Genomic DNA, 23,876 nt, shown 5'->3' on the forward strand with positions numbered 1-23,876 from the left:
GTTCCCAGAGCCCCGCCCCCGGGGAGGCCCCGCCCCTTTCCGTCCCGGCCACGCCGCCTCTGTTCCAGGCGCGAGCGGGGCAGTCCGCCTGCCGGTAGGGGGCGGCGTGGCGGGCGCCGCTCTGTGCCGCGCCGGTGATCAACGCGGAGTCCCGGGGAGACCGAGGCGCCGCCATGGAGCCGCCCGCCGCGGCCTGGGGCCTGCTCGTATCCGCCGGGACCTGCCGGGGGCCGGGGAGGGCTGGGGGGAGCCGGGCAGGCGCGGGGCTGGTGGGGAGAAGCGCAGTCGGCGACGGTTTCCTTAGCTGCGGCGCAGAGCGTTGCCGGCACGGAGGTGCGGGCGGGGCGGCGGGAGCGGTGCGTGCTTAGCCTGGGCCGGCGGAGCGGCCGCTACGGGTGAGTGCCGGGCCGCGGCGGGACCGGGGCCGCTAAGGGCCGCGCGGCGCGGGGGAGCCGGGGCAGCTGGGCTCTAGGCCGCCCGTGTCCGTAGCGGGACGCGGGAGCCCCGGCCCGGCTCCTGTTGTGTGCCCGGCGGAGGCGCCGCCGCCCAGACCGGTCTGGCCGCTTGTGCCGGTGCTGCCCCTGCGGGGTCCCGGCAGGTGCGGGCGCCTCGTTCCGGAGCGGCTCGTTTCTCTTTCCCCGCCGAGCCCCCGGGCCGCCCAGCCCGTCCTGAGCCGACACGGCAGCGCTGGGAGCGGGGCCCGGGGCGGAGCGGAGCGGAGCCGGTGCCCGCGGCTCCCCTGCGTTCCTGCCCCGCGGACAGGGCTGAGGAACCCGCCCTGAGCTCCCGTTCCGCCGCCGCTCCCCGCTGCTCCGCGTCGCTCCGCTGAGCCTGCCCGGGAGCGGCGCAAGTTGAGCGGCGCCTGCTTTGCCACCGCACACTGGCGTGTTTGCACCACAGCCTGTGTGGCTGTGAACTTCTTTTCCCTTTCTTGTCTCCCATGCCAGTAGTACAGCAATAGAAACCGCACGTTGTGTTTCTCTGTAAATACAGCTCTTCTGACTGTATTAACGTTTGTCTGTATACGAGGAGGGAGTTGTTTCTGTGTTTTTACAAGCATTTTCTCTGTCTCCAGGGTAGTTATTCATTCACAGGAGAAAGAAAACTCTGATCCGGATTATATTCCCATCAACAGCCGCTTTAAATGCGTACAAGGTACTGACTCTGCCGGAGTGGGCTGTCTTGTGGCAGCAGGAATCCACTGCTGTTTATCAGCAAAACGAGAATTTAGTGGCGTTTCTTGAGCCGCCTCCTGAGCACCCGTATAGATTGAGTGCTTCTCTGTGAAACTCAAACTCACCATTTGTGGAATCCTTTTTCCCCCTCATCCCTCTTTCCATGTCAGCGCACAGTGATGAGGAGTGTGGCTGATTCAGATGAGTGGTGGGCTTGGCGTGATACAGAGCCAGCATGCTTGGCAATGGCTGACATTTGATGTCTGTGTGTCTGTCTTCTCCATAATGACAAGTGTTGGGAGCTTTAATCTGATTCCCGCCCGTTTAGATCAAAACTGTAAAGTCTGGCAAGAGCCACCCTTGCAATAGGAGGGAGCTTTAGGTCTTGTCTTGGAAGCACTTCAATAGCAGTGTATGTGTCTGGGCCAAATGCTCCTTCAGAAACAAAAGCACCTTTTCCTGAATTAGCTTGCACCCTTCTAGATAGTTCAGTGTGCTTCTGCCCGTCATTTTTGCTGTGTAGACAAGCTGCGAAGTTTGTTGTAGGTCTTTCCCAAAGGAGCTACACTGATGTCAAATAAACCATTCAGGTGTGTGACAATTCTGAATATTAGGAATTTCCTGTGATACTTTGACTGTCCAGATATGACCATTCGTTCTGCTGGAGCCTTTATTAACAGTGGAGATGTAAATTAAAGCTGTTTGTTCCCGTGGTTTTCTGGCTAGTAGTGGGCATGCTTTTTTGAGTACTCAGTCACTGCAGCATCCAGTCTAAATCTCTTCATCCCTTTTTTCTCTTTTTCCAGAGGCAGAAGAAACTCTGCTGATTGATATAGCTACAAACAGTAAGTTTTATAACTGCAGTCACGTGGCTAAACCTCCTTTCAGGAAACAGGCTGCCTGTACGGCACTGACGCATAATTATTTTACCTACGACTTCATAATCTTCCTCCATACTTTGTGTTTGTCTTTTGATCAAGCAGGGGCTCTGTTTCCTCTAAAGTTGTCTGGCTCTTTTAGGCAGTCCGTTGTCATGACAGACATGGTGTTAAATGACCAGACTGAAGCACTGGCAATTGGTCAAACTTCTGAAATCTTTCCTCCGTTCTCATTCCCCTTCCATTTCTTTGGCCTGTACTTGAACCTAGATTACTATCTGCTTTTTTCAGTCTTGACAATGCTCTGTCTAGTCACAGATTCTCTCAATAATTTTTTCTTACAACTTTTAGAGCTCTTCTTTTTGAGATAGCAGCAGGGAGAGTTATTCCTGAAACCAGGAAAACGTGTCTGGTGGTGCCGCGAGGGAGGCGGGAGGGAGTCTCAGAAGCACAGGGAAACTGGCTTAGGCGCAGATTCCTGTCGGAAGCAATAGGTGGACGTTGGCTGTCGTTGATGTGTGCGAAGGATACCGAGAAAGCATGGTCACTCCCAGGGCATGGTGTCTGTGAACCAGCCTTGGCTGACTCTGTGAGTCTGTGTTTGTGCCTGAAGCAGGCTGCAAGGTGCGGATACAAGGTGACAAAACAGCAGAGCGGCTCTTTGAAATCCCCGATGAGGAGCGTTGCTTGGGATTCCTTTCAGAAGTGCAGAGCATACAGGAGGGTAAGCAGAGCTATAGTTGTGTTTGTGAAATCCTCTGACTGCTAGCAGTTGCTGACAGGGCTGATTATTTTTTCCAGCCCAGCTGAAAGCTTCTCTTCCTGAACCAAAGGACTCAGACACCTGGCATCAGGTGGAGAAGAACCTCCCAGGTCTGTCGCAGGACTCTTTGGGTATTGAACTGACTGCCACATTTGTACGCTCTGTGTCTGTACAGTGACAGGGAGCTGTGTCGGACCCTGCGCTCAGCAGTCTGGCCTCTGCCCCGTTTCCTCACTTCACACTACCCTGCGCAAAATAAAACATCTCGGTCCTTGGATTCTGTTGCCCTGGACAATTCATTCCTCCTTGAGCGCTGTCTTCTGCCTAGTGCCTTGGTTTGTGTCTGTTAACCTCCCTCCTGCCTTGACTTGTGGTTAGCACCCCTTTCTCTCATTCCCTGAGTCATCAGAGTTGATATATTGCTTTTTCGCTTTTTGTGGAGTTAGATTTTTTTCCTCCTTGATCTGAGCTGTTTTAAGTTGTCTCTCAGGCCATCGTACTTGTTTTTTTTCATTATAGGGGCTCTGGAGTTTGAGGATGACTTCAACGCTCTAAGCTTAGAAGAGAAAAGAAACATGCAAAACCACCAAACGGGATCTCGCCGGGAACCCCCACCTCCTCCTGTGCCTCAAAATAGGCAGTAAGTAAAGTAGTGAGTCTGTTCCCCTTTTACATTTTCTTCCTAGACAGCAGAACCAGTTTTAATTCTGCTCTTGCTTCCTTCCTAGATTTCACCGAGAGAGAGAGGGTACATCCAGGGACCAGCCAAAAGTGACCAACACTATGCGCAAAATGTTTTTGCCCAGTACCCAGTCGGGACAGAGAGAAGGCCTCATCAGACACGTGCTTGCCAAGAGAGAGGAGGCATACGTCAACCTCCACAACTTCAGGTCGGAGCCGTGACTGAGGGACAGAGGGTCCATAGAGACAAAGCTCTTGAATCTCTTCCGTGAACTCAAACCTGGCCCAGGTTTGAAAGCTGACAGCTGCTACTGTGTGGCCAGCTTGGGTGGCAAACGAGGACCAGTGCAGACTGAAGGGCAATAAGTGCCTGCAGGGCACTTTCCTTTTGCATCATTTCCCCTGTGTGTGTCAGATCTCTTAACCCTCGAGACAGAAGCAGTTGGGCAGAAAGAGGGTAAAGGCAGCTGTCCCACTACACTGTCTGAGCATTGACACACAGGACATGGTATTTAAAGAGCCATATGTTCACTGGCCCCGGTGAAATGTCTGCAATTTTGTAGCATTCTGCGAAATCCCTCAGATAAGTGCCCCTGAAAATGAGCCAGGCCTAGTAGAGTTTCCAGTTACCCCATAGCTGTCCTGACCAACAGCCCGTGTGTTGTGTGCTGCCAACCTGAGTGCTGCTGTGCGTGCACTGGAGAGACTGCGCTAAAGCCGTTGTTACTGTGTTTTCTAACGGTTCAGCCGCTTTTGCGTTGCAGATTTTTCGTGGGGACGTGGAATGTGAACGGGCAGTCTCCAGACGGCAGCTTGGAGCCCTGGCTGGTGTGCGATGCAGAGCCTCCAGACTTCTATTGCATCGGGTGAGGAGCAGTGACCTCGTGTTACTTGCGGTACTGGGTTTCCTGTCACTCTTGCGACTGATGCAGACTGATGGGCTGCATTTATTTTGAGTTCCTGCTATGTTCTCAGTGGTTCCACAAAGCTGAGCTATGTCTCAGAAGAGCTCTTTGAAGGAAAAGAGCTATGTGGATGAGACAGAGATTTGGGCTAAATGAGGCTGGCTTGGCATAACAAAATGGATGTTCTTTGAGGCATCCATGGAGCTCTCTGCTGGTCCTCAGCCTACAGGAATATTTCTCAGAGAGACGGTTGCTGGAGTGTGTTCCAGTAGGGTCTCAGAGGCATTGTGGTGAAATTCTGGTGCTTTATTTAGCAAGGGAGAATAAGGAGCTTCTCTTCCAAGAAGAGCTGTTGCCAGAGATTTCACATTGGACCTTTCTGTAGAAAGAGGATGGTCTGTAGGAGAGGCGGGATGTGCTAAATTGGCTTGGTTTTCAGGTTCCAGGAGCTGGACCTCAGCACGGAGGCTTTTTTCTACTTTGATTCTGCAAAGGAACAGGAATGGCTGGCTGCTGTGGAGAAGGCCCTGCACCCTCAGGCCAAGTACAAGAAAGTAAGTTGTGTTCGGTGTTGTGGGGCATAGAGCTGACGTGACGGGAAGGAAAACAGAAACAGGCGTCCCCTTTCCTCACCTGTCCCAAAGACTGGAGAAACCAAGGATGTATACGTGGTGTGTGTGGACCTGCACGTGTGTCAGGTGTGCCAGATTACATCTGGAGAGCCTATTTCTGCCTTGCAGGTGTAGGGGGACGTTGTACTTTTAAGTAGAAATTCGTGAAGATGGGGAACAAAATAACTTTATAAAATACGAGGTAGGTGTCAGGGAAGTAGTACACCCCATAGAATCACAGCAGTGGGTTCAAATTCTTTAGCTGTGTTATCCTCTCACCTTTGTACTGTAGAAGCAAGGTGTGTCTCGAGGTGGTAAATGAAATTAATAGCTTTTCCTTGAAGGAGCGGGATAATTTATGAGGTGAAACCTTGCAGAGGCTGCTGCTTTGGGGCAGAATTGCTTCAGTTGTGGCAGCAGGGCTTTATTCTGTTGGGTTTGAGCAAGCTGTTGTTTTTTATCTCAGCCGTAGCAAACCTTTCTGCTGTAGGTACCAGGCCTAACTACATTCACTAGTTTCTTCCTTAGCCCGCGTGTTCACTATCACGCCCCTGTTCTGCTTGCTTGGAGTTGAGTTCGGTGGAATGTGTTACTGGTGATCACAGCAGGAAAACAGCACCTTGCCGAACATCGAGGAGGGAGCCAGGGAGGAGCCAGGGCTCCCTGAGCTGCAGAGCGGCTCTTGTTCCCTCCCTTTACTTTGAGTTTTAGGCGAGTTTCTCTCACTCTCATGAAAGGGTGAGCACAGAATATGGCAGCAGAGAGGGGAAGTGACTGAAACTGTAGATAAGACTTGCGGTTGCATGCAAATTTCACTCCTGCAGAGTGCACTGAGCGCTTGGGCTTTTCCAGTTGAATTTTCTGGTTTCAGCTTGTCCTTTCACTACACAGACTGAATCTGAATACACCTTAATGTTTTTATACTTCTAAAGTGAGCGCGTAGACTGTGCTGAAGAAGATGAGGCCTTGTCTCTGGCTTTCCAAGTGACAATCTCACGGTTTGGTGTGGAGGTGCAGGGGGGGTCACGGCCCGGGAAGTGCGCGGGCTTACGCGTGCACGAGAACCAGTGGCGGAGCTGAGGTCCCCGCTGGGATGGTGCGTGGCAGTGCTGTGTCTGCACCTGGGGCTCGTGCTCTGCAGCAGAGAACATCTTCATTCCAGAGGGAGGCTCTGCATTAGAGAGTGAGTGTTTTCTCAAAAGCAAGCAGTTTGCATGGCTCGGAGGTGGCTGCCCTTTGACAGCCCGTGTGTCAGGCACGCTTGCCTCAGGAAATAAGAGCTTTTCTGTCCATTCCCCTCTAGCGTGTCACTGACTCTGCTGTAGCTCTGAGTAAGCAAAGGTGAGCGCCGACTCCGGGCTCTGATGTGCCTAACTAGAGCACTTGGTGTCTTCTTCTGGTGTTATCGCTGATTAGAGCAAAAGACTGTTCATGAACTATTTGCTGTGTGTTTATTAAGTTTCTGTTGCCTTGCAAGACAACCCTGTTTGTAGGGAAGCACCAGAGTGGGGAATGTGGTGAGCTCAGCACAGCTGATGGCTTTTGGGGAGTGACAGATTATCCTCCAGAGCTTTGCTATGGGACGTGAGGTCCTTTGGGTGGCTGTTGCACGCAGGAGTTGAGCACAGAACACAATGAGGAACAGGGAGAACCAGAACATGAGGTGCAGCAGGTGAATCAGAACTGCCTTCCCACTGACTTTCTGGGAAATCAAGATCCCTTTTATTTTTGCAGGTGCAAATGGTCCGTCTAGTTGGGATGATGTTGCTTGTATTTGCTAAGAAGTGTCATTTGAGCAATATCAGAGAGATTATGACAGAGTCCGTGGGCACAGGAATCATGGGAAAGATGGTGAGTCACCGAGGCCAACTTGTTGCTCCGTGTGTCCGTGCAAGGAGCAGCACCGTCTGGTTTTGCTCACCAGCCTGTGCCATCCCACCTCCTCCACGGTGCCTGTCCTGCCACCTCCTCTAACGACCGCTGTCCCCACTGTCCCCAGGGCAACAAGGGCGGTGTGGCCGTGAGGTTTGTGTTCCACAACACAACCTTCTGCGTTGTCAATTCGCACCTCGCTGCTCACGTGGAGGACTTTGAGCGGCGAAATCAGGATTATAAGGACATCTGTGCTCGGATGAGTTTTGTCACCCCTGATGACAGTCTACCTCAGCTCAACATCATGAAACACGAGTAAGTTTGTTTTGCTCTTTTCTCTTTTGAAGTGGTGTTTAATAAACCAAATCAAGTCAGAATCACAGAAACAGGAGATTTCATGCAGATAAATTTTCTGGCTTAATAATATAACTGAAAATGCCAAGGCCCCTGGTGCGCTGGAGCTTCTGCAGTCAAACTACATGGTCACGTTCTTACTGCGGTGACTTGTGAAACTTGTCACTAAGGTCCCTTTCCTCACATGTTGGGTGTAACGGTTCCATTTCAGCGGGCACCGTTCCTGTGTCAGTGGCTGAATGTTACAGGGCTTGAAGAAACTGAGGGGTTTTTGTGATGGCAAATGGGAGCTGGATTAGGGGAAGAAACGAGACAGCAGGGTGAGCAGAGGCTGTGCTGTTTAGGCACCAAGTGCTGACAGTTGCTCTTTCAGTTTCTTTTTAAGGCAATACTTTTTTAAAAAATTATTGTTATTATTTTTAATGAGGTGGCGGTGCTGAATAATCCAAATCAAATTCAAATATCTGTACAGCAAAGCACATAAATTAGATTTTCTTAAACTTGATACAAATACTTCTGTAGTTAAATTTTAAACCCTTTAAAAACTGAAAATAAAAAGTAGAGTGGATTAGTAGAGAGAAATCTTCAGATAGTAGGTTATCTTTGATGATCCACTAATGCGAACTTCGAGGTTTGACTATAAACAGGAAGAGCGTCGATACTAGAGAGGGGTTTAGATTTTAATCTTTAAAAAAAACCTTTATGGAATAAGGAGTGAATGCAAGTGTTTCTTCAGCAGCTGGTAATGAGAAGGCTGCTGGTCTGTTTGAAAGCCCGGAGAGAAGCAGAGCAAGAGTAGGTGCTGGTGGGTGCTGAGGTGAGCAGGTACAGCTGACGGGTGAGATAGAACAAGAACATTCTGGAGGTCAGAAAGTCAACAGGAACCTAATTCTGCTTTTGCCAGTTATACATCACTCAGTCTTTGCTGGGTGGGTGATACAGTCATGGCCTGATCTGGTTGCAACAAAGGCAGTGGAAAAAGAACTGGTGAAACCACGGTGTGGCATGAGGCGCGTGGTACGTGCTGGTCAGCCTGCCTGCGTGACAAGCAGGCTCCGCTGAACGAGCTGTCATTGCCCTCTGCTGTACACAAGGAGAGCATGAATGCTAGATGGATTTTGTGTCACTTGGGAGCTGACAAACCTTGGGGAGATACACTTCATGAGAGAGCTGGTGGTGGTGTCGGGGTTTTTTCAGACTGAGGCAAACATGCGTGTCTCCCATTAAACTAAGTCTTCAATCCCATGGGAGTTCCAAAGGAGATGGGCCTTGTACTGTAGGTTCTGCTGCCGCTAGAAGTTTCCGCTGTCAGACTCGATCTTTCACATCTGCTTTTGTCTTCCATGTGCCTTAACCTTAATTACCAGCAATCAACCATCCATTCTCCTACGCCCCTTCTTCCCTGGGTGGCCTGTGATTTGAACTACTGATCTTCTTCTCCATGTTTGTTTTCAGCGTTGTCATCTGGCTAGGGGACTTGAACTACAGGCTTTGTCTCCCTGATGCCAATGAAGTGAAAAGTCTCATCAGTAAGAATGAGCTTCAGAAATTGCTGACATATGACCAGGTCAGTGAACTCTGCTTACATTTGCTCCGTACTCGTGAGGGTTGTCATGGTTTGAGGTGCGCCTGTGCTGGGGAGGAGCTGTCAGACACTCTGCAGTAAGTGTGTATGCACACAGACGCTAGACCCCAGACAGAGCCCAAACCCAAACAGACTCTACACTGTGCTGGGATTAGCTGGGTGACTCGGCCAATGGGTGACTCTCTCGCATACAAACTGCAAGCTAGAACGCAGGAATTTGTAGCAGCAATGAAAGCTGCTGTGATCAGTGTTCTGGAAGAGGTATTGATTTGGAGAGCAGTGCTTGTAGCCAGGGCTCGGCCAGTTTGACCTAAATTCTCTGCTGCAAGTCTCCCCTGCTCAGCATTCCTTCGCAGCACACGGAAAACCAAGACAGCACCAGATGTGTCTTTAAGGTGAAGGATTGTACCTGTGAAGCATGAACAGAAACAGTGTAATATCATCTCTGACCCACAGTTTAGCAGTAAATCTGATTGGATGTGTTCAGTACCTCATTCCTGCTGTACTGTGGAGCTTCATGTGCGAAACTGTAGCTTAGAGGTTTGTGAGGAACACAACTGGGAAATTTTTTAGAAGGGGAAATGAGGAAAGGGAGGCAGTGTCGGGTTGTCAGCCAAGCGCACTCCTGGAGGCTTTTGTTAAAATGATTGGCAGTGAAATATTAATGATGGCGATACTTCGCTCTAAAAACTAATGGAGGCATTTAGCACAAGTGGAGCAATTAATATTTCATTTAACTATTGTTTTATGCTGATCTGTAAGTAGCACTGTGACAATTTATATTGTCTGTTTTAGAAAACATTCCACTGATGTGCTGTGTGAAAGGTATAAGGTCTTAGAGACAGATTTGGGGATATCAGGTGAATCCTATGGCTGGAGATTGCAATTGCTCGGCCTGCAGGTCTGCTCTCTGACACTCTGCTCTGCGTGGGGGTGTTTGGGGTAGTTTGTTGGGTTTTTGGGTTTTGTTGGTGGTGGTTTGGTTTGCTTGTTGGTTTTTGTTTTCTTAAAGTGTACTTCTTCTGCTTTAGCTGAATATCCAGCGCATTCATAAGAAAGCATTTGCAGATTTCACCGAGGGAGAGATTAAATTCATCCCCACATATAAATATGACTCTAAAACAGATCGCTGGGACTCCAGGTAAATCAGCTGCCAATGCACATGTTTACCTATGACGCAAAAAGTATTTTCTCACAAAACTTGATTTCCTGCTTCCTGGAGCTGGAAATAGTTCTCAGTGTTATGGTGGTGGCTGGAGTCCACAGACAAGTGTGTTCTCCTTCATTCCCCTACTTTCTGAAATAAGCAGACCCTGTGTACGTTGAGCAGGCACATGCCTTAAACCTCGGTTGCTGCTGATTCCAGCAGGTGGAGGCGGGTAAAGCTGAGCTCACGGGGTGGCCCTGCGCTGGGGGGGTGAGGTTTCTGCTACCAGGGACAGACAAATGGTATAAAAGGAACCGAAGAGATGAGGAACCGCTGTCTCTGAGTCACCCTGTCTCCTGACTTGCACACCCGCTGTGATAGCAGCAGCTCCTGCTCGCCACTCTCTGCTCGGTGCTCCCACAGACGTTCGTGTGTCTGCTCCAGAAGTTTGCCCTAAACAGAGGCACTCCAGACTTTCAAACCGTGTAGCGATCGGATTTTATTCTGTCTGTGTTTGTGAATCAGCACAGTAGTTAATCTGGAGAAGGATAACCCAGGATTCAGACTTCTAACGTGGTAGTAATAGTGGAGTAGACTTTCCGTAGCGGAAACAATAGTGATTGATCAGGTTGTAGTGGGCGGAAAGATCTGACAGCGAAAGAAGCTGGTGCAGCTTGGGTCACAGTACACATGGCTTCGGGCTGTGAAACAGTCTGGTTTTGAGGTTATTTTGATTCCTGATGCTGGAAAGGATGGGAATTTTAGCCACTGCACAGGGAAAGGGGAAGGCAGCCGAAGCAGCAACATAGTGTTCAAGTTGAGGGAAGTGACAGGAGTTCATCCCATCACTGCTGACACAGCCCTGGCCGGGGGTAGAGGGAGCTGCCTGGCTGGGAAGAGGAACAGCTTGGATGGTCTATTAGGGTGGTCGGATTTCCCCGGTAACTTGTCTTTCTTTGTAGTGGAAAGTGTCGTGTGCCAGCGTGGTGCGATCGAATCCTTTGGAGAGGAGGGAACATAAATCAGCTCCGGTATTGCAGCCATATGGAGCTGAAGACTAGTGACCACAAGCCAGTCAGCGCGCTTTTCCGCATCGGGGTAACTTTTTTTGTTATATGCTAGGCTAGGATCACAACATTGTCATGCATTTTTTGGGGAGGTAGTTATATAGTCAAGGCACCTCTGCTAATGGACCGAGTGAGGTGTGCTGCTGTGCGGCAGCTGTGCCAGCCCCTGCTTGGCAAGCAGCTCGGCAGCTCCGGTTGTCACGTACAGTGCAGCTCATCTGTGGAGCACCGGGACAGTGCTACACCACGGTGATCACTGGAGGTTACCCAAGCGGGTGTGGTTACATAGTGAATAGAAAGGCATTCCCATCGACTGCTTTGATGATGCTGCTTAGCTTCCAGGGTATAATCCACAATATCTAGTAAGAGCCACTAGTGAGCCACTGTTTTCTCTCCTTCACAAGGAGACACAGCAGAAACCTGTAGAGTTGTGCCCACTGTTCTGGTGTTGGCTCTGATGTGTTGAGAGAATGTATCACTGGCTCATATTTGAATTCCTTTCGTGGTTGGTGGCTGGCAGCAGATTTGGCTTGCCTCGCTTACTGAATAGAGAGAGTCCATGTCCATTTTTGCTACCTCCTGCTCCCAAGATAGCTCAAGTCTCCCTAAAGGAGAGCCTTTGTCCTCTTCCTCTGGAGAATCATGAGTAATGCTGTGGAATATCGATGCCGTCCCACCAACATCACCCCCAGTAATCTCCCAGGAGTGTGAGCGGCCAGAAAGACCTTAGTAACATCTGTAGTGGTACAGTATGTGCAAAATTGCATATGCAGCTTGTTAACCTTTCAGCTGCACATAGCAAGCGTTTGGAGAAGTGTTTCACTTATGCAATTTACTCATGACCAAAAGAGTTCCAGTGAAAGTGGTCAGAAGCCTTGCTGAGTGTTTTCTGATCTTCCACAGGTGAAGGTTGTAGATGAGCAGAAGTATCGGAAGTTGTTTGAAGACATCGTTCGTATGATGGACAGGATGGAGAATGACTTCCTTCCTTCACTGGAGCTGAGCAGGAGAGAAGTGAGGATGAAACCTGAATCACTGTCCACTTTGCAAACAGCCTTGAAGTGCTAGAGCTACTTTTAGAGACTTTGATTCGGTGAACTGGATTGATTCAGTAAACTAGATTATAGGAAATTGAACTTCATCCATTATCTTATGATTGGATTAGGAGGGACATCTTGCCTTGGCTTCTTGGCAGGTCTTCTGTTAGGAGTTCTGCATTGTGTGGGCACTTCGCAGTCAGCGGTTGCCACTGCAGTGTGGGTGACTGGCTGTGTCCCCCATCGTGGCCACTGACACCGTTTGTGTTTTCTCTTTGCTCTGCAGTTTGAGTTTGAGAATGTGAAGTTCCGTCAGCTGCAGAAGCAGAAGTTCCAGATCACCAATAATGGGCAGGTCACTTGTCACTTCTCCTTCATCCCAAAGCTCAACGATACCCACTACTGTAAGCCCTGGCTTCGGGCCGAGCCTTGTGAAGGTTACTTGGAACCAGGTGAGTTTTACCATGGTTTCACCAGTGTGTACTGTTGTAAACTGCTGTTCCATCTCCATTCAGCCCTTCCTGTCTTTCCTGTGTCTCACCTTTCTTGCCATCTTCTTTGTCTGTTTGTCTTCTCAGTTTCGTGGCCTTTGTCCTTGCCACTGTATGTTTGTCCTTGTCATCCCTTTTGGAGAGTGTCTGCATGTTCTTGAGAGCTCCTGTCTTGCAGATGAGAGCACAGACATCTCCCTGGATGTATATGTCAGTAAGGACTCAGTAACCCTTCTGAACTCTGGCGAGGATAAAATTGAGGACATTCTGGTCCTTCACTTGGACCGAGGGAAGGACTATTTCCTTACCATCAGTGGGACCTACCTGCCCAGCTGCTTTGGCACCTCCCTGGAGGCCTTATGCCGAATGAGACGACCAATCCGAGAAGTTCCAGTCACCAAACTCATTGACCTGGTGAGTAGCAGTGTTCTGGAGCAGCTCTCTTAACAGGGAGAGAGCACATTCCCTTCTGTTCACTCCTAGAAGCAGGGGTGATGCCTTCAGCTTGGGTCAGCTGTGCTGATTTACATTTTCCAGAGCTTGAGATGCGCTTTTATTAGTTCCCTCCACCACAACCAATGTTTTTTGGCAGACTGTACTTCATCCCCTATTTCTAAATAGGTTCTAAATATTTTTGGGTGGGATGAATAAGTTATCCTGGCACCTTGGGGTTTGTGTCACCGTCACGTTGGTGCTGGCAGGCTCAGCTGGGCGGCACTGGTGCCGTTGAAATGCTCTCCTCTGAGGTGCCGAGGCTGCTTCTGCAGTGACGAGAGCTCCAGGATCCTCTTCTTTCTGGACGCGCGTGGCACCCGCACTGCTCAGGAGAAGGGACAAGCAGAAGCAGGAGGCTTTGCTGTTAGGTGTGCTGATGAGTGCCGCTTAGTGAAAGGCCCATCTCACAGCCTCTCTCAGCCAGTTCCTCTCACACCAACTGAAATGAGGAAGCTCTTCTGTGCTGCAGAGATAACTGTTCCTCTCCCCAGGGCTTCACTGGCCCCAAGCATCAATATTCATCCTTCTGAGGCCACTTGTGTGTGCGTGATGGGGTGCAGCTCTGCCCTGGTCACCTTCTGTCTTTTTGGTATCTTATAGCTGTTTCCAAGATTAAGCCAAATTTGGGGTATCTTAACCCTTGTTTTCAGCCTGCGTTCGTTCCTCTCTTCTGGCGGCCTTTCCCAGTCTTGCTTCAGTGAGGTTTAGCAGTTCCTGAGTTTTACTATATTTACTCATTCTTGTTTAGCCAGGAAAGCCATTTCTTTTTTTGTTCGCCTGAAAGATCAGCCCAATCTTTTAGTCTCTGACATACGATACCTTTCCTCTCTTCTCATATCTTGCAGTCTCATCCTTGCGTGCATTGTTTTGTTCCAGTGAGCTGCTGCTTTTTCACATCTGTAGATTTGACAGCTTCCCCCCCATCTGCTTACACTTCCTTCACTTCCATTTAGCAGTTACACCATGCCTCTTGCTGCCTCTTCCAGTTCTCACCTTTTTGTTGTAGACAGCTGCTTTTTTCATAGACCAAACATACAGGAAGTCTGGTTTTATCCCAGAATTTTGATTTTCTACTCACAAGATCAGGCTATGCGGGATCCGGGTGGCAAGATATGTTTGCCTCCTCAATTCAAGCAGCTAATCCAGGCCTCAGGCTCCTCATACTTCTCAGGATTCAACTGAAAGTCGGTCTTGTTCTAGAAATGTGTTGAACTTGGTGTGGAGCGTTTCATCAGTTTTAGTGGCTTTTCTGCCTGCTTTTTCTTGCTCAGTGCTCGGCGGTGACTTGTTGCTTGGGCCTTCACTCTTAGCTTCTGCCCTCACAGACACACGCTATTACTTTTCTAAGTCGTTATTGTTATTCAGTGAAATAACTTATTGTTATTCAGTCTTGTTATTCAGTGAGACACATAGAAGTACAAGAAGCAGAACAGTTGTGGAAGAGCACCCTGTCCCAGCACCTGCAGCAAGGAGAGAGTCTCCTGTGTCAGCAGGGGACTGCAGTACATCAGTCGGGACATGATAAGCAAAATCAAGGAATGTGACATGTAATGGCCCAAAGCAAAATTTGGTCAATTAGATTGCAAAGCTACTGTCATGGTAGAGCTTTTTTAGGTCTTTTGGTTTTGATCGTACCTTTGAGTTGATAAGTTCTTGGAAACGGGACAAGCTGAGCACTTTCTGTACAGGCCAGTGGTGCACGTGCTGACCAGTAGCAGCCCAGTAGCATTTTGTCCCAGTTATGTGTGTTTAGCTGAGGTTTGGACTGTGTGCGAGGAGGGCAGCATGTTTGTGTATGAAGAACCATTTTCCCTCCCGCACTTATGCAGTGTTAGGGCTTGTCATTCACTGCATCAAGCATCTTTCTCAGCCTGGCTAGACTGTATCTGTTGTCTTCAGCAGAGGGAGATCTAGAGAATGCAGGTCCGTGAGGGCCTGAGAGGCAGCGTGATGTGAACTGTAGGTGGAAGCTTGTTTGGAAATTGCTCTCCTAGTTCTCCTGGAAGATGCTGCTGACACTCGAGCATCTTGCCTTTGGGATTTCAGTATTCGTGTCTTATCCTTTTTTTCTCTCTCTTGGGATCCTACAGTGGGCTTTAAAAAGCCTATTGAAGAATCTTTGTCAGGAGCAGGTTAGTCTCTCGGAGCTAATTGTGCTGAATACTACATGAAGAGAGAGGAAGGGCAGGGCGAGCAGTAGGTCGTTGTGAGACTGCTGGGATGACTCACCCAGGCTATCTGGTGTCCCAAACCTGTGACTGCATCCTTCCCTCTGTGCCTTGGAAGAGCCTGTGCCAGCTCGTGTTTGGAGCAAGCTGTTCTCTGCAAGAGGCCAGTCTGCTGCGGTTGTGTTAAAGCTTGGTGAGCCCCCAAAGGAAGCAGGCGCTGCAGAAATTGCAGGGGAGCTCGAGGTGCTGCTCCCTCCCAGGCATGTCCTCTGCTGTGGTGGCTGCTCTGGTGTTTGCAGCTCGGCCCTTGAATGCTGTTTGTTTGCTCCCACCCTGAAAGGTCAATCTGCCAAAACTCAGCTTGGGCAACCTGCTTCTGCTTCCTCCTGCAGCCTCCACTGCGCAGTGCCCCGCGCTGGCCGCCTGCACTGCGCTGGTAAACAGGTGCGATGCTTTAGGATCACCTGAGGGATCTGACATGCAGGCTGGAGGAGGTTTGGCGTGCTCCCCCTTGCAGCCTGTTAATGCTATTAGGGTGAGAACAAGGAGCAGCCTGAGGTTCTGAGCACAAACACTCGTGCCCCTGACTATACACAAAGCTGCTTAAGGGGCCTGCTAGCTCTACAGCTGCCACGCACTCAGAAATACAGATGAGACCTAGTGAATGTTTTGTCTCTGACCTGGTCACAAGAGAAGATGGCTGGAATAATGAAGAGGTATTTATTTCTGTCCAGGAAGATTCAAGAAGGGGACAGTCTTCCTGGTGGACACCTCTGATCTGCCCGTGGCCTGCTGGCCAGATAGTGAACAGTGCTGCTTGCAAGGCCACATTGAGGAGTTTGTAGAAATCCTGACAAGGTTGTGCATCATGTGAGCAGGATTTTTGCTAATTGGCAGGCAAATCTCTCACCTCGGGTTTAGCTTTGGCCATGTCAGCAAAATGTGTGAAGGACCTGGCATTCAGTAGGTTCTTGTAATGCAAATTAGGTTTCTGCTTAATCTGAGAGTGTGTTCTCTCTCTTAACAGTACTTTTTCCTCTTCTCTCTTTCCCACTGCTTTCAGGGAGAAGACAACTTCTTAGAAAAGGTAACACAAGCAATTGCTGGGGAAGTCTGCTTCTCAATGGCTTGTTTGCAAAGAATGAGAGTTTTCCCCTTGTTTTCTGCTGAAGAGGGAAGGGGAGGCGGGAGCAGAGGGAGCGCTCGTTCCAGCAAAGCCTCTTAGCACAGCCGTGGGCTAGATGAGAACGAGTCACAGAGTGACCCCATAGCCAAGATGGGGCCAGCCCAGCTAGCTGCTTAAAGCTCACCAAATTTGCTTTGGGGGGAAGAAAACCTACTCTTATGATCCTGGCAGCAATTAATAAATATTTTCAGAAAAGATTGGCAACCTTGCACATAGGGTGGGGTTCACCACATCACCCTCTTCAGACGTGCGGGGAGAGGGCTGAGTTAGAAAGCTGAAGTCTTTTGCTCTTTCCATCTTGGTGTGTCCTTATGGAGGCCAAGGGAGGGCCTGGCAGCGGAGACGCGTGGTTCTGTGCTTCCTCGAGCAGCAGAGCGTGGGTCGCCGGCTCTGCCAGCCGCCCGTGCTGGGGCAGGGTCGCTGCTTCACTTGGCACTTGTGCTCTGCACTGGAGGCCAGGCGAGTCAAATCACTCACACAAGAGCAAGTGGGAGATGCTGGTCCGTGTGTAGCAGCGTTGTTCCTGCTCTCCCTGCGCCAACTTGGGCGTTTGGTTGCTTGTTGAGCTGCCTCTGTGCAGCTTCCTGGGCTGGGTGACCTGTTCCTCTCTGGGCGGTCAGTGCAGTGACAGGGTAAAAGAGGACAGGGTATGCATGGCCCCTCGCCAGGAGGGACTGACCTTGGGTGTTGCACCAGGTGAAGCAGCGGGAAAGTGAGGAGTTCGGTGTCTGCCTCCTCCTTTGGCCGAGCATCTTCCCTCCCCCGCAGAGGACGGACCGCGCCGTCCCTTCCCTTCCCTTCCCCGCAGTGGCAGGAGAGGGCGCTCGGTGCCCGGCCAGCCGAGGCCCAGCGCTGCCACCTCCTCCTTTCTCCTCCTTTTCCTCCTCTTTCTCCGCCCTGAGGAGCCCCAGCCGGGGTCTCCCGCCTTGGGGGTCTCCACAGCTCGCCAAGTCGTGCCTGGCAGAGGCGAGTGCTGCTCTGGCACTTGGCCCCAGTGCTGCGGTGCCCTGGCGTGGGGATTTTCTCTTGAAGAGTCCTTAGCGCTCAGAGGGTCCACAGCTCTCGCCTTTTCCCTCTCACACGAAGATTTTAACGCACTTGTCTAGCATGCTGCTTCTGAACCTTTCCTGTGTGCTTGGATGAGCGAGGCAGACGTGTGGCCGTGACCCAGCATCTGCTGGCTGGGGGGTATCGAGTGGTGTGCGGGGCAAAGCTGTTCTGTGCTGCGCGGCCATGGCTTGTGCCAACCTGGGCATGCACTGGGGGAAGCCAAACCCAGCCCCAGCTGTGACTGTGCTACAGAGGGACAGTGATCACAGTTGTCATGTAAGCTGACAGCTGAGATTAAGCGCTTTGTGTTTGGCTTGTGGCATTCCTCTCTGCTGCTGTCCTTGGGTTGTGTTCCTGCTTGTGCTGTCCCTTCTGGGTGCTTCTGCTGAATGTGCTTCAGGAGATCTGGGCATGGCTGCCTCCTTGGGAGCACACAGGAACATGAGCAATTGTGAAGTGAGAGTAAAATCCAGCAAAAAAACAACCAGTCCCATTGAAGATCGGCGTGATCGAGACTTCTGAGCAATTGAGCTCGTCAGCTGCTTTGCATGAGTAAATGGGAAAAGGGAACAATGGTGTCACGGTGGTCTGTGTTCAGCAGAGACCTCTCATTTGGAAAATGAGGAAAGAAGCTGTAGAAGATGGGACTGGTTTAGAGCCCAGAGGGCAGCCGTGGTTGGAGCACAGAGTCAGGAAAGGCCTGTCCTTGACTGTGCATCCAGAGGAGATCGGCTGCATGAGCGGGCACGATGGCTGGATTGAACCCAAAATGTGGAAGCCGATGCGGCAGAAAGGCTCGTGAGGCCCCAGCGCTCCCCAGCGTCGGCCGCAGGGTGTGAGCTGGGAGTTGTGGCTCGGACAGGCCATCCTGGGCAGTGAGAGACCCCTGCGGTGGGAGCTGCTGTGGCTGTGGAGCTCCTCTGGGGAGCGGCTCAGACTGTTGGCTGCAGTTCCGTGGTGGAGCGGGCAGGTTGTTCTGTGGGGCAGCGGGAGGGAGTGGAGCTGGGACCTGTGGAGCAGATAGGGGCCAGATGAGTCCTGGGTCCTGCTGCTTCTCCTGCCCAGGCTTTCTTCACCAAGGCCCTTCCAGAGGGACTGGGATTTCCCTGAAACCTCGTGTTCTCTTTGCCGCCAGGAGAAATCCATTCTGCAGATGGGCTCCCTGGACAGTGAGGATGCGAGTGAGATGCCACTGCAGGTGCCGAAGGAGATCTGGCTCTTGGTGGACCACTTGTTCAAGCATGCCTGCCACCAGGTGAGGGAGGAGACCTCTGCTGTGCTGGCAAGTTCTGGAGAGCTTGTTGACCTGGTTCATCATAAGCAGCTGGAGATCAGCTCCAGTTTGGTATCTATAGGGTAGGGCTTTTCCCCTGTGCTGGAGGCACTGTCTGGGGGTACCAGCTTTCACCCCGCTGTTACTATGTGCCTCAGCCTTTGTAAGGAAGGTGACTTTGTCCATACTTGTGCTGTTTTTGGCAGGAGGACCTGTTCCAGACTCCGGGAATGCAAGAAGAGTTGGAGCAAATCATTGACTGCCTGGACACCAGTATCCCCGAGACAATCCGTATCCTTGCTGTGCCGACTTTGCCAGGAGCCCGCTGGATCTCAGCTCTGTTGAGGGGGCTCGCTCTCAGGAGAGCTTGTCCGTGAGCTTTAGCTGGCAGGGTTGCTTCTGGGGGGTTGTCTTCCCTCTGTCCCCTCGGAGAGAACCTTTCTTGAAGCTGAACATGTGCTGGCCAAAGCAGCCATGGGGCCAGAGCTCTGGAAGCTTCTGCGAGGCTGTGCCAAGTGCAATGATGAAGGTGGACACTGGGGAACATGATCCGGAGAAGGGGCTGATGAAGGAGAGGACTTCTGTGGGGCTAGAGGGTTGGCAAATGGGTATGGAATGACATTTTCCATGGATGGGGGACAAGGGATGTCCAGGAGGGCTTTGGTGTCAGGGAGCGGTCGGGCAGGCAGAGAACTTGCCAGACCTGCAAGGAGGAAGGACAGACTGAGCAGCTGGGGAGGAGGGGAGGCAGGGGGCAGAGCGGGAGGGAGGTGGTGCCTCTGCTCAGCATGTGCCCCTTGATTCCCACCGGTCCAGCGGGCAGTAACCACTCTGTGGCTGAAGCGCTCCTCATCTTCCTGGAGGCTCTGCCAGAGCCGGTGATCTGCTATGAGCTGTATCAGCGGTGCCTCGACTGGTCACACAACAGCCGGCTGTGCCGCCAGGTGCTTGCAGCAGGCTCGGGGCTGCTACCCGCTCTGCCTTGGTCCTGCGGTTCCCTTCCCGGGAGCTGGCAAGGGCCTTGGGAGCAGGCACCTGAAGGTTCTTTGCAGTGGGCAGGATGACTTGGGTGCTCTGGTAGTGCTTTGCTGCCCCAAGGTTGGCACTACAGTGTCTCCCAGCAAGTCCTGGTGGCTTCCAAAGAGACCTCAAATGTGTCCTGTGGCAACCTGAGCACATGGGGTGTGGAATAGCAACCCTGGGGAGTGGAAGAGCCTCCACTGGTCTTGAGGGCTTAAGCAGCTGCTCAGAGCTGCAGTTCCTGTATATCCCTTAAGGACTGTGACCAAGTGGCTCTTAAAAATAGCTGGTGGGGCAGCAAGCAAGGCCAGGCATGTCCTCGGGTAGAGGAAGAAGGTCTTGGGGACATTGTCAGTACTGGCATCAGGAAACCTCTCATCTTCATGCTGCTGCTGTGCAGTCAGGGAGGCAGGAGCTGGGATCCAAGTGGGAAGCAGCCCCAGGGCAGTGGTAGTTTTTGCCAGGTGCCGCAGTTATCCTAGAGGCAGCGTTACCTGGAGCACAGGCTCATGAGTGCCGTCAGCACTGGGCTGCAGCTGGTGGCTTGTTGCTTTCTGGGCCTGTGGCTCACGCCAGTTGTCACACAGCAGCCTCAAGGCAACAGAAGGGGGAAGGCTGAGTGCCGGGAGTGCCACAGCGTGCCCCGGCTGCCGCAGTGTGAGCTGGGAGAGCTTCCTGTCTCTTCCTTTGCAGGTGATTTTTCAGCTGCCTCGTTGCCATCGCAGCGTGTTTCGGTACCTAATGTCCTTCCTTCGAGAGCTGCTCAAATACTCAGAAGACAACAATGTCAGTGTCGCCATGATCGGTAAGCCTCTTGTTTCTCTGCTCTGCTCCTGCTGTTCTCCCTGAAACATAACCACTTCCCAGCGCCTTTCAAGGTCTCCATTCCTGACCAATAACTAGTTTTGCCTGCCTTTGTAGCTGCCTTGTTCTCCAGCCTCCTCCTGCGCCCTCCGCCCAACCTGATGGCAAAGCAGACTCAGCAGGACCGCCAGCGTGCCATCAACTTCCTCTACAGCTTCCTGCTTGCTGGGGATGAGGAGTGACTTGTGCCTGTGTGCCAAAGCTGAGGCCTCTGCCACCAGTGCTGCGCTGAGGCTGGGCCTCTGACAGTTCCAGAAGGGTAAAAGGCTCTGAGCTACCCCAAGTGCTGTGTTTACAGTTGGAAGGGACCTGTTCCCCTCTCCTTCCCACCGCTGTACCCTACGCTGCAGAGGACATGCACACTCATTGCACTGCCATCCACGACAGGAGCCTCCTGCTTTCTCCTTGGGAGGTGGGTGGATCTGTTGATACCCAAGCACTGTGCCACCAGCCCCATGGCAGTGTCACCAGCTCCCCAAGTCACGCTTCCTTCTCCTTTTTCACCCCCTTCTCCCTGGAGCCATTGCAGGGGAGGGTGGAGACTGCCAGTGCTCCCGGAGGGCCATGGCACGGGTGGCTGGTGCTCAGCATGTGCCCCGTGTCCTTGCGTGCTGGTGTGTGCTGACTGTACCCGTGAGAGCCCTGCGCTGTGTCACCCTCTGCCACGCAGCAGGCCCAGCCAACCCCAGTGCCCCATCACTGTGCTATGAAAGCTGGACTGTGGCTGTCCCGGGAGGGTTATCTGGATGTTTGGCCTCTTCCTTTCCGTGGGGCGTTATCCTCTCTCCTCCTTCCTGGGGTGTAGGTCTCGGACACACAGATCTCTCTGCCCTCCCAGCCTTCTACCACTGTCGCCTGGGCCTTGCTCTCCTCTCTCCCTTCCCCTCTGCCCCACCAGCTTCCTCCTGGGCCACAGGGCATGGGGTGACATAGAGGGCCCTGAGGCAGGCGGGGCAGTGAGCTGCACTTGGCTTTTCCAGGGCTGCCCCTGTGCGTGGCACGGACCAGGACGCAGCTCCTGTCCCTCCCTGCCCTGCCTGCAGAGCAGCAGGCGTAGGACCGGGGCCGGGTGACCGGGGTGGTGTTGGGTGCTGTGCTTCCCCTCCTCGAGGTGCTACCAGAGGCTATGGGCTGGGGGGAGAAGATGGGGGTGGTAAATGAGCTGGAATCCACCTTAAGGCCCAGAGGAGGGGCTGAGGAGCGTGGGGGGGTGTTGTGCTGCGGGGAGCTGGAGTGCCAAGGTCACACGTAGCGGGAAAGGGGACACCCTGGGGGTGGCGACTGATGAGTGCAAGAGGGAGGCTTGTCCCGCTCAAACACTAAGCAGAGTCCTGCCAGATTGGGCCGGGGGCTGCGTGGCCTCGGCTGAGAGAGGCAGCTGCCAGAGACAGGGTGGGGGGGTCCTGGGGCCCCCGCCTGTGCCTGTGCTCAATCCACGGGTGTCTGTTGCTCCATGGTCCCTGTGCACTGGCTGAGCTGCTGGGTTCTCCCATGCCTTGTGGCTCTTTTATTTTCTTTTCTTTAAAATTTTTAAATTACATAATTTATTGGGAAATTGTTCATTTCAAATAAACCTCCGTTGTGCAAGGTTTAGCGGGGCTGCTCTGGGTGCTCACACCAAGCCTGCCCTCCCTCACATAGCTCTGTGCTGCGCAGCCTGGGGGTGGCTGCTGCCAGGCTGCAGCATCCCGTGACGCAAAGCTGCAGCTTGGCTCCCTGTCCTCCCTGCCCCGCGCTCCATCTGGGGACCTGGAGCCTTCCAAAGGCAGCCGAGCTCTTCCTCGGGTTCTGCCATTACCGCCACCCCGGCCACGTGCCGGGCAGAGCTGGGGGACAGCGGCAGTTTCCCGCTGCTTTCCAGTTCCTGCTGGTTTAGGTCCTGCCCCTGGGCGGCAGCTTGCAGGCTCCTGACGCGTGGACACCGTGCAGCCCCGTGCCAGTTGCCCGTTTGGCAGAGTAGCCCAGCATACCCGCCATGGGCTAGTGCAGCTGGAGTGGCTGGCACGGAGCAGGGCCTGGGCCAGTGGGTGCAGCAGGGTGCCGGTGCCAGCCTGTAGCACAGGCCTGAGCAGCGCTGCCCGTGGACACTGGGTCCCTCTGGCTCTGCAACTGGAGCAGCAGTGCAAAAAGCCAGCGTGTCCTGCTGCAGGAAACGGCCACCGGTGTCATCACCATCTGCTTCCTGCCGGCTCCTTGAGAGCTCCCAGCCGTGTCACCGAGGCAATCCGTGCAAGGTGCCGGCATTGTTCCCGTGGCCACCGCATTCCTGCCGCTACCGGCGGAAATGCCAGAGCGAGCGTGAAGCCCTGTGGCTCACCGGGGATGGGGCTGAAGGCCAGGCCTGTCCATCCTCCAGACTTGGCCATGGGCATGAGGGTCCTTGGGGACCTCGGAGGCTGTCAGTGCACTGCTCTGTGCCCTGTGTGGAGGCAGGGGTTCATGCCTGTCAGCCCCCCATGGATGTTGGGGACTGACGGGTGCTGGCAGTGGGACTGGTGCAGCTGGGAGCATCCCAGCAGCATGTGCCTGCCATGAGCGGTGGGGCTCAGCCTGTGACTTTGGCACAGCCGTTGTCCCATGTCCACCCTGGATGTCCAGGGCCAGCCCCAGCCAGGGCAATGAGCCCTGTCCATCCCCATGGATGCGTCCAGAGGTCCCCAAGGACTAGAGGGCTCCAGCCATTGCTCAGCCCATTCCCATCCCTCCTCCCAGTGCACCCAGCATCCTTGCTTCCCTACTCAGCAAGCTGGGATGCATCAGAGCACCCCGTCCTCAAGAGACAGGGACCTGCACCCAGGGACAGCAGCCAGGCAGCTGCCTGTACACATTTGCTATCTGCCCCGGCTCTGGGGACCTTGCAGCCCTCTGGCTTCAAGCCCCGCTCAGCGCTTGCAGCAGCCACTGCCCCTGAGCTGGAGATGCTGCTCCAGCAGCGCCTTTCCTGCCTGCCCACTGCTGCCCGCTCTGCCCGCGCTCTGTCCCCGGCACTGCCCTGGCACCCGCTCTGCCGCTGCTCCCTGCTGCGGTGCAGGGGCGCGAGCACCACAGGCAGCGCAGGAGGGAGCTGCCATGGCACATGGTGCACGGGGAACACGGCAGAGCCCGGAGCCTCCCACCTGCCTGCGGGCAGCCCGCCAGGCCAGGAAAAGCCAGAGATTCCTTAGGTCTCCTGGCCCAGGAGCCTTTTCCTCCGGCACCCGCTGGCCACAGCCCAACTGGGGGTCCTCCCTGGCCTTCTCCTTCCAGGCTGGCGT

At 53.0% G+C, this 23,876-nt stretch overlaps 1 protein-coding gene across 7 annotated transcripts; it reads left to right on the forward strand.

The window, feature by feature from the left end:
- The first annotated feature begins 15 nt into the window (after positions 1-15).
- Positions 16-22,215, forward strand: OCRL (OCRL inositol polyphosphate-5-phosphatase). 7 transcript variants are annotated; one of them, XM_065028215.1, is made up of 24 exons: positions 16-206; positions 316-395; positions 1,076-1,155; positions 1,982-2,020; positions 2,670-2,777; positions 2,855-2,947; positions 3,336-3,456; positions 3,545-3,706; positions 4,262-4,363; positions 4,842-4,956; positions 6,748-6,864; positions 7,013-7,200; positions 8,695-8,806; positions 9,856-9,965; positions 10,934-11,069; positions 11,942-12,052; positions 12,362-12,527; positions 12,745-12,980; positions 16,293-16,316; positions 18,601-18,720; positions 18,945-19,029; positions 19,555-19,682; positions 20,452-20,563; positions 20,680-22,215. In XM_065028215.1, exons 1-24 carry the CDS (start codon positions 174-176, stop codon positions 20,802-20,804), a joined length of 2,703 nt encoding a protein of 900 aa, XP_064884287.1. In that variant the 5' UTR covers positions 16-173; the 3' UTR covers positions 20,805-22,215. The 7 variants fall into 7 exon arrangements, with proteins under 7 accessions (XP_064884287.1, XP_064884290.1, XP_064884286.1 ...); XM_065028214.1 differs by having other exon boundaries at positions 17-206; positions 2,667-2,777; XM_065028216.1 differs by having other exon boundaries at positions 17-206; positions 2,667-2,777; positions 2,855-2,926.
- The last annotated feature ends 1,661 nt before the right edge of the window (positions 22,216-23,876 follow it).

The sequence above is a fragment of the Columba livia genome, chromosome 12 (assembly GCF_036013475.1).
Source record: "Columba livia isolate bColLiv1 breed racing homer chromosome 12, bColLiv1.pat.W.v2, whole genome shotgun sequence".
In the NCBI taxonomy this organism is placed as follows: Eukaryota; Metazoa; Chordata; class Aves; order Columbiformes; family Columbidae; genus Columba; species Columba livia.

What these genes read in the sequence shown, in the direction of transcription:
- OCRL (XM_065028214.1), top strand. Translation starts at nt 174, where the DNA reads ATGGAGCCGCCCGCCGCGGCCTGGGGCCTGCTC. An exon ending in AAGACAACTTCTTAGAAAAG is followed by an intron (nt 16,317 to 18,600) that starts GTAACACAAGCA and finishes CTTTGCCGCCAG; the next exon opens with GAGAAATCCATTCTGCAGAT. An exon ending in TGTCAGTGTCGCCATGATCG is followed by an intron (nt 20,564 to 20,679) that starts GTAAGCCTCTTG and finishes CTGCCTTTGTAG; the next exon opens with CTGCCTTGTTCTCCAGCCTC.